At 41.7% G+C, this 18,437-nt stretch overlaps 2 protein-coding genes across 2 annotated transcripts in view; one reads left to right on the top strand and one right to left on the bottom strand.

The window, feature by feature from the left end:
* The first annotated feature begins 28 nt into the window (after positions 1-28).
* PNO1 (partner of NOB1 homolog) lies at positions 29-9,859 on the top strand. Its single transcript, XM_065401062.1, has 7 exons — positions 29-257; positions 1,542-1,691; positions 5,040-5,123; positions 5,614-5,674; positions 7,311-7,428; positions 8,685-8,755; positions 9,537-9,859. Exons 1-7 carry the CDS (start codon positions 33-35, stop codon positions 9,602-9,604), a joined length of 777 nt encoding a protein of 258 aa, XP_065257134.1. The 5' UTR covers positions 29-32; the 3' UTR covers positions 9,605-9,859.
* A 5,703-nt stretch (positions 9,860-15,562) lies between these two features.
* Positions 15,563-18,437, bottom strand: part of PPP3R1 (protein phosphatase 3 regulatory subunit B, alpha) — an 87,117-nt gene continuing 84,242 nt past the window's right edge. The window contains exon 6 of the mRNA XM_065400666.1: positions 15,563-17,746. Coding sequence (XP_065256738.1) covers positions 17,699-17,746 — 48 coding nt within the window. The 3' untranslated portion in view covers positions 15,563-17,698. The remainder of the gene's footprint in view (positions 17,747-18,437) is intronic.

The raw sequence follows: 18,437 nt of genomic DNA, 5'->3' as shown, positions 1-18,437 counted from the left end.
GCCCGGCTCCGCCCGCACGTGTGAAGTGTTGCATGGAGGAGCCAGCGGAGGAAGGGACCGGGAGGGGCTCCCCCGCCGCGAGCCCGGAGACCCAGGGCGTGACGGAGGCCGGGGGCTTCATCAGGGTCCCCAAGCGGAGCAAACGGAAGCGGCGGGCGGCCGAGCTGGATGGGGGCGGCGGGAGCCGCATGGACACGGGGCAGCCCCGGCCCAGCAAGAGGCCCGACTTCCCGCCCATCTCTGGGGACGCGCTCAGGGTGAGCCGGGACGTGCCGGGCCCCGGTCTGGTCTCCGGGGGTGCTGCGGCGGGGACAGGCCCTGCCCGTCTAGATAGAACCAGCCGGGCGGAGTCAGGCGCTGCCCGGAGCCCCCGCGCTGCCCGTTCCGTTGCCACCGAGTTCCCGTTCGCTGTCAGCGAGCCGGCTGCTGAGGGGGACAAAGCTCCCCTGTGCCCCCGCCGCCCTCCGTGCCGAGGGCCCCGGCCTGTTGGTGCAGAGCCCGAGGACGCCGGCACGTAGGCTGAGCACCTAGAGTGACGCGCCGCTGTGTCCTCCAGCCGTGTGGCAGCGCAGCGCTCTGGGTCGTAGCGGGGTTGGGGCCCGGTTAAAACAGGAGTGAAGTAGGATTGAGCGGTGCCCTGTCGCCCTGGTGCTGTTGTTTTTGCAAGGTAAATAAGGGCGCGCTGTGTGTGTGTGGCGGGGGGGGAGATGGTTGAGACCTTGTTAGATTTCACCTCCCTGCCGGCAGAAGCGGTCGTGTTAAAGGGGCGTTGTTAACTTGAAAGCCAGTCAGCTTTAAAAAGGGCAAAAAAAAAAGTAGTTGTAGGTACTAGATCCGGTCTTGAGTCCACCGGCAAACTTCTGTGGTTTTGCGGCTATATAACTTTGTAATGGTTTTTCTCCTTTGTTTCTGCTCACAAACATGAGACCTTGACTATACAGGGGAAACAATGAGACCAGTAAGTAGTGTGCTGTCTGATGCAAAAAGTAAACAACCTAGAAAAAAAGCAAACGTTTTATCATTCAGCTAAAGTAATATTAGGAATGATAGGCAAACACTTTTAGATAGAAGTGTGACTTTTTAGTGGACTGTGTCCCTTTAGCTATCTAGTAAATTTAATCTCCACACACACTTTTTCCCCAGTGAAGATGAGCTTGTTAACTTGGAGCTGAAGAACACTGTTTGGAAACTAAGCAGGAGTAGATGGGAAAACATTTGCAGCAAGAAGTTTCAGCCTTTTAAAAGTTGAAGTACTCGATAATAACTCTCCAGTTCCTTGGCATTGCCTGTTCCCAATAAATACTAATATTTAATCTCATCCATCATAAGTAAAATATTGCTATAAAACTTCTTTGAGTGCTCTGGCAGTCTATGCCTTATAAATTTTGGCTGATATTTTTCTCTATCACTTTTTTCTTTCATTGGTATAGTGACTTCAAGGCAAAAGCATGATTTGATGATTGAGCACTCTGATAGGCTGTCTTTTGGCAAGAATGATCATAGTGGTGGTTAGTGCTGCTTAAACTTTTTTTTCTTTCTAGAGTGGAAAAGATGAAATGAGGAAAATTCCTGTACCAGCAAACAGATATACTCCTTTGAAAGAAAACTGGATGAAAATATTCACACCTATTGTAGAACACCTGCATCTTCAAATCAGATTTAACTTAAAAACAAGAAATGTAGAAATCAAGGTAAGGAGAAAGCTCTTTCCTGGCATTTTCATGCAGCACCTCAGTTCAGCTGAGTTAGAAAACTTATCTTTTGCTATCTCTTGTATTTGTTTGTAGCACAAAAACTTATTATCTAGATCCCACTTACGAGCTATAGGAAACTAAAGTGGAGCCCTATAAAACATATGGGATCAAACTAAAACTTAACAGTTGTGTCCTCAAGTACTTTACTCATAAAGCAATTAACAAAACTTAGAGAAAGGCATTAACCCCCTAGCAATACTGACCCAGAGGCTGTTTATCGCTCTAATTTGACATCACTGTAAGGGAGGGGAAAATCAGTTTTTTAACAGACCCAGCCACTAGATCTGATTGCAGAATGCAATGCTTTGTAAATAGGTAAGACTGTATAACACTTATGTAAATGGTTTTAGTTATGTTTTTTGGGCTGCCAAATCTCATAATGACTTTTATTCATCATAGCAGACAAGCAATCATAATTACTTAGCTCATGTGTTCCTTCTGCCTAATGGACTACACTCAAGTCACTTGGGATATCGAAAGTGATAGTTGCAGCCATAACTAACATTCTTATTGACTGCCTACACAGCTTAACAACTTTTAACAGCCTGTCTAAAGCTTGTGTTAAGCCCCTGACATGTGGGTAACTATATTTATAGCATGTTGTAATACTTTTATTAAGCTGTGTTCCAGATTAATTTTTAAAAGCCACATTTTCAAATTTAAGAGTTGAAATGTGGAAGCTACTGGTAACTTTTCCCTGACAAGTAAATCTTATTCCAAGTACAGTAGCCACTACAAGACTTACAGTAGATAAGCCTGCACAAATGTCTTCATTATACAATGTCTTGTTTTTTGACAGTTGTGACATGGCCATAGATCTTATATGTAATATACATAAGATCTAATTTGGAAAATTGGAGATTTATGAACTGCTGTTTTTTGAGACTGTAGAATGTGTTTGAACAATTAGAGGAGGGCATTACTAACCTTTTTGGTATCCCCTCTTGAGGATAACAATATTGAAATGTTATACAAATGTAGTCCGTTTTCCTTTTTAAAAAAAATTGGATGTCTCCCACCGACAAAGGAGACACTGATTAAAATCCAGCATGATCTCCTCCGTCAGCCCCTAGCACATTCTGCTTCTCACTGAGACTTTGAGTTTGCTTTCCTCCTCCACCTGCTCCAGAATCCCCAGCCCTTTTTGTTTTATAATCTCATCCCTCCCCCCCCCCCCCGCCCCGCCAACAGGTACTTTGGTTCTTTCCATGCTCAGTACAAACATGATTTGGTCTCCCCAATTTTAAAATATAAATCGGAAAAAAGAAGCCCACCTTAATCCCATATCACTTTCAAATGATTGTCCAATCTCTTCCCCCTACATCTCTGAACTCGATCTCCCTTGCAGTCACTGTGTGGGGTTCTTTTCTTCTGTTTCCATCGTAGACCCTCACCAGTCATGCTTCTGCCCACTAAACTCTAATATAGAGTTTAAGACCTGGTGGGACCACCAGATTGTGTAGTCTGACCTTTATGTCACAGGCCACTAACACCTCCCTGCATACACCCACTAACCCCAACAATCGAAGTTAGACCAAAATAGTTGGGGATTCGTCCTGCTTTGAGCAGGGGGTTTGACTAGATGACCTCCTGAGGTCCCTTCCAACCCTGATATTCTATGATTACAGCCCATAGGAGCCTAGACTCCTATGTACCATAGAGAGCTGCGTCTTAGTCCGTCCTAATGTCTGAGGCCCCTACAGTGGCAGGGAAATGATTGAGATGGCCAGATAATCCTGGCAAGTGACCCACATCCACACGCTGCCGAGGAAGGTGGAAAAACCTGCAAGGCCATTGCCAGTCTCACCTGCGAGAGAATTCCTTCATATGGTCAACCGTTAGATCCTGATCAAGTGAGCAAGAACCATCCAGCTAATTACCTGAGAGAGAATGTTCAGTACACCTCAGAGCACAGCCCACCCTGTCCACTGGCCCATCTCCAGCCATGACCATCCCTGATGCTTTAGAGGGAGGAGATTGAAAAAAAGCCTCCAGAATACAAAGCTCCCACTCTGAGTCTTTAGTGATGCACTTCAAGCCATGAGATTTGTCAAGGTTCTCCTCGCTCATTTTTCTTGACCAGTTGTCTGACTTCATTGCTGTCTAATTTATTGCTCTTGAAATTTTGTTTGCTCTTGACTTTTGTGGTTATCCTCCTGTGTTACTCTGCCTCTAGTGTTTCATTGGAGGGTCCTCCTCTTAGTCTCCTCTCCAAATTTTGGTGGAGGTCACACAAGGCTTCCTTGTTGGTCACCTTTTTTCGTTAGATATTTTCTGACTTTGACTATCTCCTTTATGCTGCTGACTCACAACTGCCTCTCCTTGTCCAGACCTGCATTTTTGCATATCATTCTGATGTCTCATAAATTTGTAGATAAGGCCCCAAGTAATCACTATGATCTAGTCTGACCTCCTGGATAGCATACTCAGCAGCATTTGTATCAAGCTCATAATGTCTATTTGATCTAGGGCATATCTTTAGAAAGAAATCCAGTTTGATCTAAGGACTTCAAATTATGGAAGATCCACCACATCCCTAGGTTAAATTTCATAGTTGTCCAATCATTAACTTTAATCTCTATCTGGCCAAAATTGTGGGCTTCCTTCTTCCCCTCCTCTTCTCTCTCTCTCTCTCTCTCTCTCTCTCTCTCTCTCTCTCTCTCTCTCTCTCTCTCTCTCTCTCTCTCTCTCTCTCTCTCTCTCTCTCTCTCTCTCTCTCTCTCTCTCTCTTCTTCTTCTCCTCCTCCTCCCCCCCCCCCCCCCCCCCCCCCCCCCACACACACACACACACACACACACACACACACAGTCCTTGGCAGCTGTTGGCAGGAATCCCAACACACACATCCCTGTGTTGGAAGGAGATGCTAGCGAGGATTCCATTCATACAAGTTCGCAATACTCTGGTAGATGGGGCCTGCTGTTTTAGGATGGCATGGGGTTTGTTCCAGGAGAAGGAAAACCTCAGTCCCCCACCATTCTGGCAGAGGACTTTGGTCATAAACTGACTTGATGGGGAGAGAGGCTGCCCAGCATTGATTGAGTGGTCTGGGGAGCAACATGAATTCTTATGGTGGAGGGCCAGCATTAATTGAAGGCAGTACTAATTCAGCAGAACTCCAGGGTATTTGGACCCAAGCAATAGATCAGACAGGAGGGGGTTGGCTTGGGGAACTGGTGTATTTCAGCCTGGTGACTACTTAGTTCTTGGACTAGAAGGTGTTCGGTAAATTTCTCAAGTCCTGATCTCTCTCTCACATGCAACTTAATTTGTTTATCATGTAGACTTGTAAAGAGACAAAAGATGTAAGTGCTCTGACGAAAGCAGCTGACTTTGTGAAAGCATTTATTCTTGGATTTCAAGTTGAGGTGAGTCTTCAGCAGCCAGGTGGTCCTGGTCACCTAGTCTAAATTGTGGTATAAGTAGGGATAATAGAAACCTGCTGGCTTCTGTGCAGGCTTGCTACAGGGATGCTGGTTATGGGGCATAGGTTTTCTCTAGTTTCCCAACACAATGGTACAGTAAGCTTGCCTTTGTAAAGCTGGAGGGTTGTGTGTTGTGTAAACATTTTATTTCAAAACCACTCCGAAGGGATATGTTGAATCTCTGGTCGGTCTGTCTGTCGGTCTATCGATCTATATTTGCATAGATGTTTGTTTGAATTCACTATTTTGCTTATATTCATGTACTTTTAGTAAGATTAACTTTTTGAAGAAGCATCAGACCATTTGATGCATTTTAAATTAAGCTTTAGAGGTGTCTTTAAAAAACAAAAAAAAAGTTTATGATGCAGCTCCTTAAACATGTTTTCCTATCTGTATGCTACAGTGTTATAACACAGTCTTTTTAATATTTTAGGATGCTCTTGCTCTCGTTAGGTTAGATGACCTATTTCTAGAATCTTTTGAAGTTACAGATGGTAAGTGTCTTCTGTTGCAAAACTTTCAATAGTGCATCAGGTGTCATGTTCTCTGCCCAAAAGAAAATTGCCTTTAATATTCAGTAGAACTTGAGATCCATTGTGAGTTGTTTTGCAGCTTAGTATATAAGCAAACAGCATGAATCAGAGATACTGTACAGTAGTATAACTGAATTTGTCACACTATAGTAGTGTATTATCATAAATACGTATTTTGCAAAAGCAGCAGTCTTAGTAAGGAGACCTCAATACAGCACTCCCTGTTACTACTTAGCTGAAAAGTAGGGTGATTCTAGTTTCCCATGAGGATTATTGGGCTCATGTAGTGTTTGAGCAGTGGCACTATGCCTGATGCTGTACAAAATAAGACAGACCTTGTCCCAAGGAGTTCAGAGTCTAAATAGGAACATGAGAATCAGCAAACCTGTGCTGCAATTTTTTAAACATTTCGTGGGTTAATAGACATCTGCTACGGAGGTATTTAGCAAAAATAAGCAGCATTGCAAAACTGATTCTGAACTCAAAGGCAAGTGTCACACCTTTCACTTGAATTTAGGACAGGTAAAATCATGTAGTGGAAATATTGCTTCCTGTATTAAGTAGTTAGCCAGTGTAGTTCACTGCTGTAGGAGGTCAATCTTTTTTAAAGGGTTGGATAACATGATCAGTAACACTCTGCGCAGCCTTGAAAAAGCATGTTATTCTCCTCGGGGATGTACATTGCTCACCTTATGGGTCAGGAAAGAACTTTTACTCCTACATACAGCGGTACAAAATTGTCTAGGTGCGTGGTGGTAGCACAATTGCCTTTCTCCTAAAACATCAACACTTCGTTCAGTGTTAAAAGCGGTGTATCAGACTTGTCAGGTTAGTTCTCATCTGGTTTATGAAAGCCTGTATTCCTAATCTCTGCTGCTTATTTCTGACAAATAATGATGTAGGTACCCTTCTCCTTGCCAAAAGGAGGAAGTGTGTAGTGAATTTGAAAAGTGACATTCTGGGTGTTTGTTAGGGAATACCATAGCTCTGGGTTTTAGACTGGGGAGTAGAATCGTGTTTTGGCCCATCTGCCCCACACCTGACTCCACTCATCGAATGCTGATTGGAGCAGCAAACAAAAAACAAAATAAATCCTACCACTACAAAACACTATGCTGCATGTGTAGTTCTCGCCCTAGGGAGAGGATGAGAGAACACGAACCACAACTGACAGATGTTAGTTACATTGCTGAATGCACTAATGGAAGGTGCACAGATATAAAGGAATATGGGTGGTATAAGACCCTGGATGTTTTCTAATTTCAGTTCTGTTCTACATGACCATGTTAATTGTTTTGATCCTCTCCCAACTCACTCAGGAATTGGTCCTTGTTCCCCAACCACTTGAGGAGTGATTCCTGTTAGTCCTACACAGAGATCACTTTATTACTCCTCTCTGAAACACTACCACCTCTGGGGTGAGCTGCTGTCCCACTGTAATGAATAAAATAATCCCTGTGTAGTGTTTCCCTATCACCATAGAGGAATTTTAAAACTGTTTCCTGTTTGTAAAGTGATTTGAAAGACCCTAAAAGCTGCTATAGAAATACATATTGCTATTGGCTAATGAAATGCAGTTTTTTCCCTTCTGCTTTAGTCAAGCCTTTGAAAGGAGATCACCTTTCTAGAGCAATAGGAAGAATAGCAGGAAAAGGTGGAAAAACCAAATTCACTATAGAAAATGTAACCAGGACACGAATAGTTCTTGCTGACTCGTAAGTAGACTCTCCTTTTCACATTTAATTTCTAGGCAATGTGCGGTTCCTAAAACTTGTATTTGATCCTTTATCGATTCTTTCCTTCTGTGCAATAACCCAGAATGTCACATTGTGCATGTAAATGTAGGGACAGTTCTACGTGATGGGGATCGTTCAAGATTCTTGCTCTCCAAACCAATGAATGCTAACATCTTCAAAGTGATTGAATTCTTGGCCTACATGGTAATGAAAGAGGAATGCTCCTTAGGAGCCAATAGTAGGATCAGCATCTAAGGCAACATCACTGGAAGCTGAATGGGTTGGGGAGATATGTTCCGATGGTAGCTGAATGGCGTCCCCCAGAATTGTAGGTTTCCTAAATTGCAGGAAGCTCAAACAGTATCAGTGAAGAAGTATGAAATTTGAAAGAATGTATACATGACAGGTAGCTATGTTCTGGTTATAAAGATGGAAGGTGCTCAAAATATGAAAATACATGTTTAAAGTGAAGCACAAATTAGCCCCCCACTATGACTGAATTTGAGCTATTCAATGGAATGATCTGGTGAAGGGAAGTTGATGGGGACTTGTTCTAATGCTTCCATGTTTGAGGAGATTTTAAAGGATAAGCTTCCAGAGGGAGTGCAGCTCAGCCTCTTATCTCTTTTTTGAGGATACAAGTTGTACCCACTAAATAAAATGCAGGGGAAGGTCTGAGTATTAAGGTTCATCTTCATGTGATAGCTGGAGTGCAGATATATAGTTTGCGTCTACAAATGTGAGCATGCACAAGTTGCATTCAAAAGGGTAGAGGATAGCAATGAGTTATTCCCATTTAAAGACAGTAAGCATTCCAAACAATGAAGTGTGCTCTTGGACTTCCCGATCAGTTTCTCCTCCAGTCACTGCTATTAAACTTGGTTACAACTGCTCTCATCACACAACAACTCAAAATCTTGACCTCTCCAAACTTGGCACCATTAAGTGAGCTAATCGTAACATCTTTGGAAATAAATTATGTATCAGAAAAGACTATAGGACAGAGATTCCACCCGTTGTTGGTAGCATGAAGTGAAAGGAAAACACCAGCTCAATCATACTTGTTACAAGTGTTGTAATTAATAATGCAAGACTGGCAACAAAGTACAAATGGATTCCAAAGATCTAGTGCGTTAATTCTTGAATCTCAAATTCACTTGAATACCGCAACATTAACTACATGCTTAAAGGCAAAAACCTTTCCCAAATAACACTGTTTTGGTTCCTTGTTACAGGAAAATTCATATTTTAGGATCTTTTCAGAATATTAAGATGGCCCGAACAGCAATTTGCAATCTCATTTTAGGTAAGCCCTGTTAACTAACCTCAGTCCATTGTGCAAAAACACTGCTTTGTTGTAAGATTTGTATTTAAGGGGAAACTGCAATCATTGCTACTTTAAGTAGGGCTTAACTTTTTTTTGCCAGAGGATTATTCTAAATCTGAACTCATAGATTTACTCACCTCGTTCTTGACTGCTGCTCTTGGGAAAGATCTTCTGCTCCTAGGTACTCCAATTGTTGCAGAGTAAAGATAGCAGAATCGCTCCCTGCGTGTGTACCTCTCAACTTCGTGCTTTAAGCAGAGCAGGGAATGGAGTGTTGAATGTCCACAGAGGGCTGCACTCACTAGTGACACTTCCTGTTTCTGGCGTTGGTTGTTTAGAACTAGCTAAAACAGATGAGTTGAAACTCTTACAATACTGAGTTATCAAATGAAAAGTTAGCACAAGCTTTGGCAAATTACATATTGGACACTATCATCTCCAGCTAGGAATGACTTCTGCAGAAAAATCACTTGTAAACAGCAAACTTCTACTTCTTGCAACTAATTGCAAAGCTTTACCAAAGCATAGTGGCTATCTTCTCCTTTATATTGGAATCTGACATATTTTACCCAGATGTTTCCTTAATAACCGGTTGACAAGCTGATAATTTCTTTTTGAGCCTCTTGTCAGTTATGGCAAATTATCTTGGCAGTAATGCAGACACCTTCAGGTTTCAAAAGCAGCCTCAGTCTTACAGCAGAGTTTGTACTAATGATTATCTGTCAATACCATTTTATAATAATGTCTGTCTTCTCTGCAGGAAGCCCTCCATCAAAAGTCTATGGCAATATTAGAGCTGTGGCGAGCAGAGCAGCTGAAAGATTCTAAGACCCAGGACTTTAATTTGGGACTCTGTATCCAATATACAGATATTGTGGCTGGAGATCTTAATACACAGCTAATGTGTATAGAAATAACACCGGTTCTGCTCAGCCTCCTTCAACTTGATTGGGAAGCTCAGAAGAAAGTAGGGCTGCTTTTGCAGTCTGTTTTCATTCAGGCATAATGTCTGATCTTTTGACACAATATTTAAGTAATTTAATGTAAACCCTCGTATGTTCATTAAAGATTAATGCTTTATCACTAATCAAAAGTATGGTTAATTTGATTGACTCTTTCACTTAAAGCAGGCATACTGACGAACCAGACCATTGGTTTCTGAAGAAAGTGACTGGTTAGGAAGCATCGTAAACTCATGCGTTCAGATTTCTTAAATTGTGTTAACTTCGTTCTTGGACCAGTGGCAACAGTCTGACTCGTTTGGTTGTACATCACCTTCATTGATTTCTTTATACAATTCCGAGAGGAGGGGGAAGCAGGGCCTGTGAATATCGGCTGCAGACCAAAATCTTGTCATAATACTTAGTATAGTATACGTGATCAGAGAACAGAACATGATACAGATCATACTGTACAGAAATGGCAATAGCTCAAGTGTTTAGTATCCCTAGTTACATTCTGGAACAGGAAAAGTACAGTTCTCCAGACACACCTTGCCGGATAGTGTCATCCACCTTGAGTCTAGTGGTTAGGCTTTCTTTGACTCAGTCTTTACTGCAGATGATGATGGCCAGGGGACATTTTCTTTCTTGTAATGTGTCAGGTACTGGAGCAAACTGATGAAGCAGTCACCAGGCCCACATGGTATATATCTGAGATTTCTGAAGGAGCTTAAGTATGAAATGGCTGAGCTGTTAATAATCTTATTTAAAGACAGCTATTATTCCAGAAGCTTGGAATGTAACAATGTTGTATCTGTATTGGAAAAAAAGCTCTGGCAATATGTGGGAAATCATAGACTAGTAAGTCTTCTGTATGTACTTGGTAAATTTGGTTGAAATGATAATTACAAGTAAAATAGTGCTATCTGGAAAATCATATGATTAACCAGCGTGGTGTGTACAAAGGAAAATAATAGCTTTTGATAAGGTTCCTCAGAGGCTACCAACAATAAGTTTCTCATAAGCTGAAAGACAAAATAGTGCCATGGATCAAAAACTGTTTAGGAGATAACAAAAGTGACCATTTAATCTGTTTTCATAGTGAAAGCACAACAGGTGCGTGGCCCAAGGTTCTCTATGTACTTATGTTCACTGTATAAATAATTGCTTGGAAACAGGTAAGTAGTGAGGAAGCAAAATTTAGATGTTGTTTAAATTAGTCAGGACCAGAAGAACTTGAGACATTTGACCAAGCGAGGTGAATGTGACAATGGATGAAGTTCAGTGTCAGTAAATTCAAACTACTCATGAATCTTCCAGAATGCTAAAGTATCAATCAATGCAGGAAAGTGACCCAGGTGATGTAGACATCTTAATAAAGACATCAGTGTGCAGTTGCAGTCAAAGAAAATGTGATTTAAGGAAGAGGATGGAAAATACACCTGTACAGTACTGGAGACCTCCCCTGAAGGAGGAATATGGCAGAATTGGGGTGTGTTTAGGGAAGAATGAAAATAAAGGGCGCAAACTCATGATTGAAAAGGAGATTGTTTACTTACTCTCACAAGGGGGGTAAATTAAGGTATGATGCCTTTAATTACATCACAATTTTTTTCACAGAACTCCTTCCTCAGGTTACATGATGAATGGGTCTGATTGAGCAGCTATTCAATAACTTGTTTCCTGACTGTTTGCTGCAGCCTTATTTACTGCATGCCATTCAAACCTGGTGCCAAAGACAATTTCCTCATGGGCTTTTTGCTATAGTATTGAGTGCTTCACAAACAACTTATTTTTACAACGCCCCTGTGGGGTGATGGGGCTCTATCCCCATAATACAGCTTGAGGCAGAGAGTAGACCCTTCTGTTTAAATTTTGAGAGCTTGGTTTAAGATGTGGGGGGAAATTCCAGCTACTATAATGAAGGCAGTGGGGTAATATGGGGCACAGTTGGGCCCACCAATCTCCTGGGACCCAGAACTGTGCAGGAAAGATCCCCGGCCCTGGGACCACCAGGACATATGTGGGGGCAAGCTTCATTATTGAATTTCCTAACTTGGGGGCAAGCTTCATTATTGAATTTCCTAACTTGAGTGCTTGGCTTTAACTCATGTTTAATATTTTAATTTTTTTAAAAGCAAATTTGATTTTTCTAGTGGTGGTATATTAACTCCCACACCAGGCCATCAGCAGGGTTGGAAGCTTTAGCTCAGGGGTGGGCAAACTTTTTGGCCTGAGGGCCGCATTGGGTTTCAAATTGTATGGAGGGCTGGTTAAGGGAGGGGGTCATGGCCCAGCCCCCACCTCCTATCTACTCCCCCCCAGGACTCCTGCCCCTTCCAACCCCCCCATTCCCTGATGGCTCCCCTGGGACCCCTGCCCCATCCACACACCCCTGTTGCCTGATTGCCTCCAGACCCACACTGCCCCATCCAACCCCTCTCATTCCTGATGCCCCCCTGCCCCATCCAGCTACCCATTCTCCTTGTCTCCTGACTGCACCCCTGGGACCTCTGCCCTCATTCAACTCCCTGACCAGCACCCCAAACTCCCCTACCCCCTTACCTGGCTGACGATGCTACAGCCGCACCACAACACTGCTGCCACCATGCAACACAGAGCACCGGGTCAGGCCGGGCTCTGCAGCTGCGCTGCCCCAGGAGCTCACAGCCCTGTTGCCCAGAGCATTGTGCCAGCAGAGGAGCGAGCGAGCTGAGGCTGCAGGGGAGGGAGAGGGGCCAGAGATAGCATCCCAGGCCAGATGTGGCCTGCGGGCCCTAGTTTACCCACCTCTGCTTTAAATGGATCACCCACTCCACTCCTTTCCTTCCCCCTGGCTTGACTCTTGTCCCTTCTGTATTTGCATAAGGTGGCTTCCTCTGCTACCCTACCTGGCCACCAGCAGGGGCATCACTGAGAGCATAGGACAGAGGGGTTCCCTGCTCTCACTCACATTCCCTAGCTCCGGGATCATGAGGTTTTACATGGGTTGCAAGTACATGCATGAAACACCCCAACTGCTATAAAATATGTAATTTAAATCTATATACCTTCTGCAGTTTTGTGCTGCTGCCGGCAGCAGTACTGCCTTCAGAGCTGGGTGCCTGGCCAGCAGCCACCACTCTGTGGTCACTCAGCTCTGAAGGCAGCGCATGCTGCCAGCATCACCACAGAAGTAAGCGTGGCAATGGGCTGCTAGTAAGTCTACTGTGAAGTGATATTTGTATGTTAATATCACTTTTCACAGCCTCCCAGCTAGTTAGCAAGTCTGCTGTGAAGTGATATTGACCGTTTCGTCACACCTCCTAGTATTCAACAGTAACTAATTTAATAACTTTTCTGCTTATAACAATTCAATGTTTAATTTAAAAGCTGTGAGAAAAGGTACATTAATTTTAAATAGGGTTATAAATTTAGCATTTAAAATAGTGTTAAATAGAAAATAGTGGTTTTAATTTAGATAGGGAGATGTCTGAAAGGGGTCACTCATACAAAAAGTTTGAGAACCACTGCCCTAGCTCAACCCTAGTCCACGCTGCCAAGAAAGTGGCTTTCCCCCTGTAGCCTAGTGTAGTCAGCAGTAAGAGCAGGGGAAATAGAGCATGCTGGGTGCAGATAAGATTTTAGCTGTTTCACTCTGACCATGTGAAAACAGATTTTTCAGAGGCTTATAACTGGGTCCAATTTCAGTTCCATTCTCAAAGTATGGGGGTACAAGGGCTTCTCAAAGAAATTCTAAAAATTTTAAATATGGGAAAAATGTATTTCCCCCTAATTTTGTTCTCAAAACCTGCTGAACCATTTTGCATGAAACCTTCCAAAAATGATTCCATTGGAATTTGCCAAACTTCAGCTGTTTGGGCTGAAAAGATATAAACAACTGACGCTAAGGTCTTAAATGGGGAAATGTCAGGCAAACTTCAAATGGAGTGCTACCAGTCCTACCTGTAAGGAAGAACTTAGAATTTCATACCTACAATGAACCAGCCAAATACCTCCTCTTTAAGCAGACTACTAAATACTTTCCCAATGTAAACAGGTCACTCATTATGATAAACTGTTTTGAAGAGAGATTTCTATTAAATGGGGCATCCTAAAGAGACACCACTTCCATGTTCAAATTTACACATTTTAAAATGGGATTTCAGGCCTATACCATCCTTCTGAATGTACATACAGAGTGAGACGTGTACCTGCCTGAATCTTGTATATGTGAATGTTGTACTATTGAACCAGCTCAATTTAACTAGAGCAGTGAACCGATCTATTGCACAAGGTTCTAGTTCAATAAATGCTGCTTGAAGTGGTACTGAGTGTATGCAGAGTTGCTGGTGCTCAGCACATCAACATCAATACAGCAGATTTCCCCTCAAAAATTTCAACTAGAGGGGCAGTTTTAAATCATGCAAAGCCCTCTCTGCTGGGGGTGTTAATACTGCTGCATGTTTAGAGAAATGAACAGCTGTAAACCTGTTGAATAGTTCAGTAGCATGTGTGCGCACCTCTGTAAAAGCAGATTCTTGTACTTCAGGCACCTGCTCCCATTTATCACGTTCCCAAAACACTACCAAACTTGTACACCTCTACCCCAATATAACGCTGTCCTCAGGAGCCAAAAAATCTTACCGCGTTATAGGTGAAACCGTGTTATATCGAACTTGCTTTGATCCGCTGGAGTGCGCAGCCCCGCCCCCCCGGAGCACTGCTTTACCGTGTTATAGCCGAATTCGTGTTATATCGGGTCGCATTATATCGGGGTAGAGGTGTACTAAAGGTTTCCCCCTTCTCTACTAATAGTTTGACTATCTAGAGGAGTTGTGATTTAAAGTTGCAGTCGGAAGATTGGCTTGTATCGTCAATCATCATCCCAATCCTGTCTGTCCTGCAACTGTCTTTTATACACATTAGTACTTGTACTGCTTTTTTGGGGGAGGGCTCAGACATCTTTGCCCCAAACCAATGAGGGCTAGTTAAGTGGGAAGAAAGCATTACGCTAGACTAATTTAGTCCTGCCATTTTACACACCATTAACTTTGAGAGTAGTAGAAAGAATAGCTACGTTGCACAGGAGTTTTCCTGAGGTAAGCGTGCAGTGAATGGAAGCTACTGTAAAGCTAGCATTGGGTGCTACACTGAAGGACAAAACACTCCTTTCCCCTCCCATACTGGGCTAGCCCCCAAAAGAAGCTTCTTCTGAAGTGGGACATCAAAAGCAGTGAAATAAACAGGCTTTGGTTGAAATAAAAGGGCTTCCAGACTAAGGGAGTGTTTTTCAGTACTGAGAAACTAGACAATTGTGTTTTCCCTCTGCTTTCTTCAGAGGATAGTGCACCTGCCTCTGAGGACAAAGATCATTCCAAAATGCCTGTCATCCTTGCATTTAAATTAGAGCTTCCTTTTACCACCAAAAAACATTTGAGCTAGTTGAGCTGTCTCCATGACGGTAGGTGGGTCCTATGAGACAGAGTTCTGTGTGGCTCGAAAGCTTCTCTCTCTATAACAGAAGTTGGTCCAATAAAAGATATTACCTCACCCACCTTGTCTCCCTAATGTCCTCTGGATTGGCAGATGAACATATAGGAGAAAAATAACCTTTATAAAGTCATGTGCCCCAGTAAAAAAAAGCAGGTGGCTTTGAAACACTGCAAATGGAAGACTGGCAATGTTCCCACTAACAGCTTGCATCTAACACTCAAAACACTTTCAATAGGAATTTTATAGTGCTAGTAACCAATTTCTTTAGAATAACAGCAACTATGGAATTAGTTCTGCAACATTAATTTTTAAAAATGTAAAGTAAAGCCACCTGACATGAAGCTCAACAAAAACATTTAGAACACTATGGCAAGGTTCAAATATTTTATTTTTTTATTCATATAGTATGAAGGTTCTATAGTTCCCACAACATATGATGTAGCATGCAGAGGAAAAACTAAACATTCAACATAAACCATTTTCCCCACACAAACTAAAAAAAACCCTTATCCCCCCGATAAGGAAATAACAATAGCACTATTTTCTAGAACGCCAGCCAAGATATGCACAAGCAAGTAAGAGAAATAGAAAGCATTTGCTAAAATGTTTGTAACAAATACTTATGTACAAAAAATTCACAAAAGACTAGTTCCCCCTTGAAGCAGAGCACATGGCAGTTGACAATGGAACAGATACAACCACTGGCTGGGATTATAAGCCACGTACTGATCCAGAGGAAGAAAGTTACATGTAGTGGAGATTTTCGGTTTGAACATTAACATTTACCAAAGTTTGGCAACATTATCTTTTTAAATTATGCAAATTATGTAAACAAGAGGAACATTTCAATTCGATCTACATGCAAAACTTCATGTCATGCAAGGACACCAAGCACCTGGATTTCTCTCTCACAGACAGAGCCCATGATGTGCAGCACTCAGTTGAAGGAACAGCTATGGCAGACAGGTGCTCCATTTAAGTAGGTTCATACAACCTGTCCTTTCCACTGTTGATTATAAAACATTTTTTAATAGAAAAACTGCTATACAGCAAAGATGTACTATCCTAAAAATCTAGTAAATGTGTTTTTTCTTCCAGCCAATAGTACCATTGCAGAAAAGGGAAGGGATGATATAAAGTTGTAAAACATGGCTCGCTACTTTTATATCACACAAATATATCAAGTTACCATCCATTAGAAATCATGATATGGACAAATCTAGGGGAAAAAAAATTCTCCAATTGAAGGACTGGAGAAGAGGAGGAGGTATAAATTTAGATAACGTGAAGTTTTCCTCCTTCTCTATGGCATAGGTTAACAAGATTTCCCCCCCGTATGAATCCTATATACATATATCTCTCTATAGATATAGGGATATATATAAAATATTACCAGTTATTTATGCTACCTGTAGTACTTTTTTAAAATGCAGAGGGGAAACTGTTATGGTTGAAACAAATTTAGTGGCAAGAAACATTTTATAATCGCACTAAGTAATGTATAAAATGAGTAAATGGGAATCCTACACAATTATATCAATCCTAAATTTCATTAAGCTAAGTGCAAGAGAAATCATGAATGCATCAAACATCTTCAGCTGTTGTATCTGAAATGAATCTCACAGCTGATTTATATATCCTTAGGGCTATTTAATAGATGCAACTGCTCCCAGTTAGTAGGTGACAGAATGAAGTGACCATATAAGCATGCTACAGTTACTATATGCATACAAGGACTAGTTCTTGGCATTAGCATTAAACTATATTTTCTCATACTATTAAGCAGAGCTGTACTACAAGTTATTTAGCAAAGAGAGACAGTCCCTGATAATATATTAACAGGCATAAATAAACAGTCTCCTGTGTTACAAAAATGTAATTAAGGTTAATTAACAGGAAGCAATGCTTTGTCAGCCAGTCAATATATAGAAACATCTGAACAGTCACAGGAAAAGGAAAACAGTTGACCTAACACCCTGTTAAATTTTTACATTCTTCTATTATATATATATAATATAAAACTGTGTGAAATAAAAGTAAGGATGTATATCCATATATTGAACTGTTAATGTTCTGCTTGGCACTTTGTACTCTAGTTTTGTTTCTGAATCAAGTATATTAAATTAAAGCCCATCTAACTACTACATATAGAAAGCTACATATATATCTATATATAAATAGACACACATATATATATAGATAGATATTTCCTTGTTATAAAAGATGAAGAAAAATAAATTAAAAAGCCAACCCCTTCCCTTTCTCCACCACACTGATATGCTCTTTCCATCTTGCTGTCCTTCAGACTTTAAAGTGCTACACTGAGTTATTGAGAGAATAAAGTTCAATAACACTTAGTTGGCTTCATGAGGCTCATGTTGGAAAATGTGGCTTCACAGAGAAAAATACTTCCATTTAAATACACAGAGAGCGTTGCTGGACGTCTTGAGCAGATCTTCAGAGATGGAGAAGAAAGCAAAAGTGTTGGGTGGTGCCCTAAAAAGAGTCACACATCTACCACCATCTTTTTGTGGATATCTAGGCCCCCTACAACCTGAAATGGCAATGAAAAACATTTAAAGTTAAGAGAACTGAGAATTAGTAACATTATATTAAACAGCACACCACATAAACATACTTCTACTTGCATCCTCTTAACAACTTGCTACCTCCAGTCAGTTGCTTTTTCTGCTGCGCCCCTCTTTTCTGGCCTTTCCACACCAGCTTACACTCCATAGACTGAATAGGCCAAATTCACAAGTAACATATAAGGGGGTGTAAGTTATGGCAAGTAGGTTACGTGTAACAGAATCTATGTTAGTGCAACTCGCATACTGAGGGAGCCAGAAGAATGAATAAATCATACCAGCTTATTCTCTCTTAGATCCACTTACACTGACCTCTGAATTTATTTGTCAGCTATGATTTTCATACACACAAGCCTCCTTGAATAGGAAAACTATCACTGAAAATTAAACCTCTGGAAGTCAACATGAGGAACCAGGAGCTCAGGGAAGCCCACTGGCATCCTTGGTAAAAGAAGGGGCTTGCACAAAAAATATGGGGAGCAGCCAAAAAGTATTTGGAAGCTTCCAAAAACAGCAGGATACACATGTTCAGAAAACTAAGGGAAGATGCAAAAACAAGGAGGCAGGGGAGGAATGGGTGTGCAAACGAAAAGTGGGGAAAGGTGTGTAGCCGAAACAAGGGAAAGAAATTCAAAGAAAAATGATTGTGGAGGTAAA

This window comes from Emys orbicularis, chromosome 3 (genome assembly GCF_028017835.1).
Source record: "Emys orbicularis isolate rEmyOrb1 chromosome 3, rEmyOrb1.hap1, whole genome shotgun sequence".
Taxonomy (NCBI): domain Eukaryota; kingdom Metazoa; phylum Chordata; order Testudines; family Emydidae; genus Emys; species Emys orbicularis.
Note: the sequence above shows the minus strand (reverse complement) of the source record. Positions and strands in the feature narration are given on the sequence as shown.